Source organism: Penaeus monodon, chromosome 22 (assembly GCF_015228065.2).
Source record: "Penaeus monodon isolate SGIC_2016 chromosome 22, NSTDA_Pmon_1, whole genome shotgun sequence".
Lineage (NCBI taxonomy): Eukaryota > Metazoa > Arthropoda > Malacostraca > Decapoda > Penaeidae > Penaeus > Penaeus monodon.
This window is the reverse complement of record NC_051407.1, coordinates 7712329-7713723: the sequence shown is the minus strand read 5'-3', so window position 1 is coordinate 7713723 and position 1395 is coordinate 7712329. Positions and strand designations below refer to the sequence as shown.

General features: G+C 42.9%; 1 protein-coding gene across 1 annotated transcript; it reads left to right on the top strand.

Moving 5' to 3' along the window:
* Positions 1-290: 290 nt before the first annotated feature.
* LOC119587532 (pupal cuticle protein 36-like) lies at positions 291-1342 on the top strand. Its single transcript, XM_037936256.1, has 2 exons — positions 291-308; positions 464-1342. The coding sequence occupies exons 1-2, from the start codon at positions 297-299 to the stop codon at positions 1259-1261; spliced, it is 810 nt and encodes a 269-aa protein (XP_037792184.1). The 5' UTR covers positions 291-296; the 3' UTR covers positions 1262-1342.
* The last annotated feature ends 53 nt before the right edge of the window (positions 1343-1395 follow it).

Below are 1395 nucleotides of genomic sequence, written 5' to 3'. Positions count from 1 at the left end.
ATTTTATTTTTAATCGTATATCCATATAATCATATATATACGTATATAATGAACTGTTCTCATCATTTACTACACCCATTTAGTGGCAATTGTAGACGAGAGAGTCGATGATTAGCAATATTTCCAAATATTTCTAAGCATTTTGAATTTATAAAGCAAAGAGAGTTTTTTTTAGGGGGGGGGGGCATGAAGATGACTGTGTTATGTTTAAACTGGTTTAAATGAAGGTTACTAGAGAAAGGATCTACATATAAAAGGAGTTTAGTATCTCACATTGTCACACAATCTCCTCCGATATGGAATTCACCGTATGTCTAATTTATAGATTTTAAAGTGTCCGAGTAGCATACAGAAAGTAGTAAAATATGTAAAAATTCTTTACAGTAACTGAAAACGGTTTTACGTGAAAATATATCAAAATAATTGAGGAGCATCGTAGTCTAACTAAATCTATTCATCACAGGGTCTACTGTTAATGCTCATAGTTACTGCCTCTGCGGCACCTCAAGGGTACAACTTAGGAGTACCCTCTGGTGCCGGGCTTGCTAGTGGATCTACCTCTGGTACGGCAGGGGCCGGTGGAGGCCTCATCAATGGAGGAGGTGCAGCTACTGGATGCCGGGAGGGAGAAGTCCTTCATGTGGATGGGACATGTGTAACTCCTGAAGTCACAAGAAAGGTCTACGTATTTAATGTTCCTGAACAAGAGAGATCCGTTGGTCCCGCACCTAGTATTCCTCCTCCAGCAGTGGACCACAACATCTTGTTCGTGCGCCTTCCTGAGGAAGCACCTGCACCTGAACCCATCGTACTTCCTCCACCAAGGCAGAACAACATTGTGTACGTACTCAACAAGCAAGAAGAACAAACTCAACGAGTGATCGAAGTACCAGCTCAGCCACAAGCTGATCCCGAGATATATTTCGTTAACTACCAAGATGGCGAGAATCCAACCCTTCCCTTAGGAGTAGACCTTGAAACTGCTCTTAACTCTGCTGCTGCAACCGGTGGTCAGGTTCTAGGAGGCGTCGATGGAGCAGGTGGAGAAGCTGGAGTTGGTGGAGCAGCCGGATTTGGTGGTGTAGGTGGATTAGGAGGCGCAGGTGGAATTGTCGGAGGACCCGCAGGTAGTGGTCTTGGTGGTGTAAATGGATTTGGTAGTGTTAATGGAGCCGGCGTTGGTGTTGGAGTTAATGGAGGAGCGGGAGGTTTCCAGATCAGTTCTGGAGGAAGACCATCAGGTCTTTACACAACTCCCTAAATCTTACTTTTCCCTCTAGTCTTTTCCTTTGTTGCTTAAGAATTACAGTGTCTGTATTCTAAAAATAAATATGATCATATAACAAAACGTTTTGCACCCTCTTTCGATCCATTAGTCTGAGTATTATTTAATGT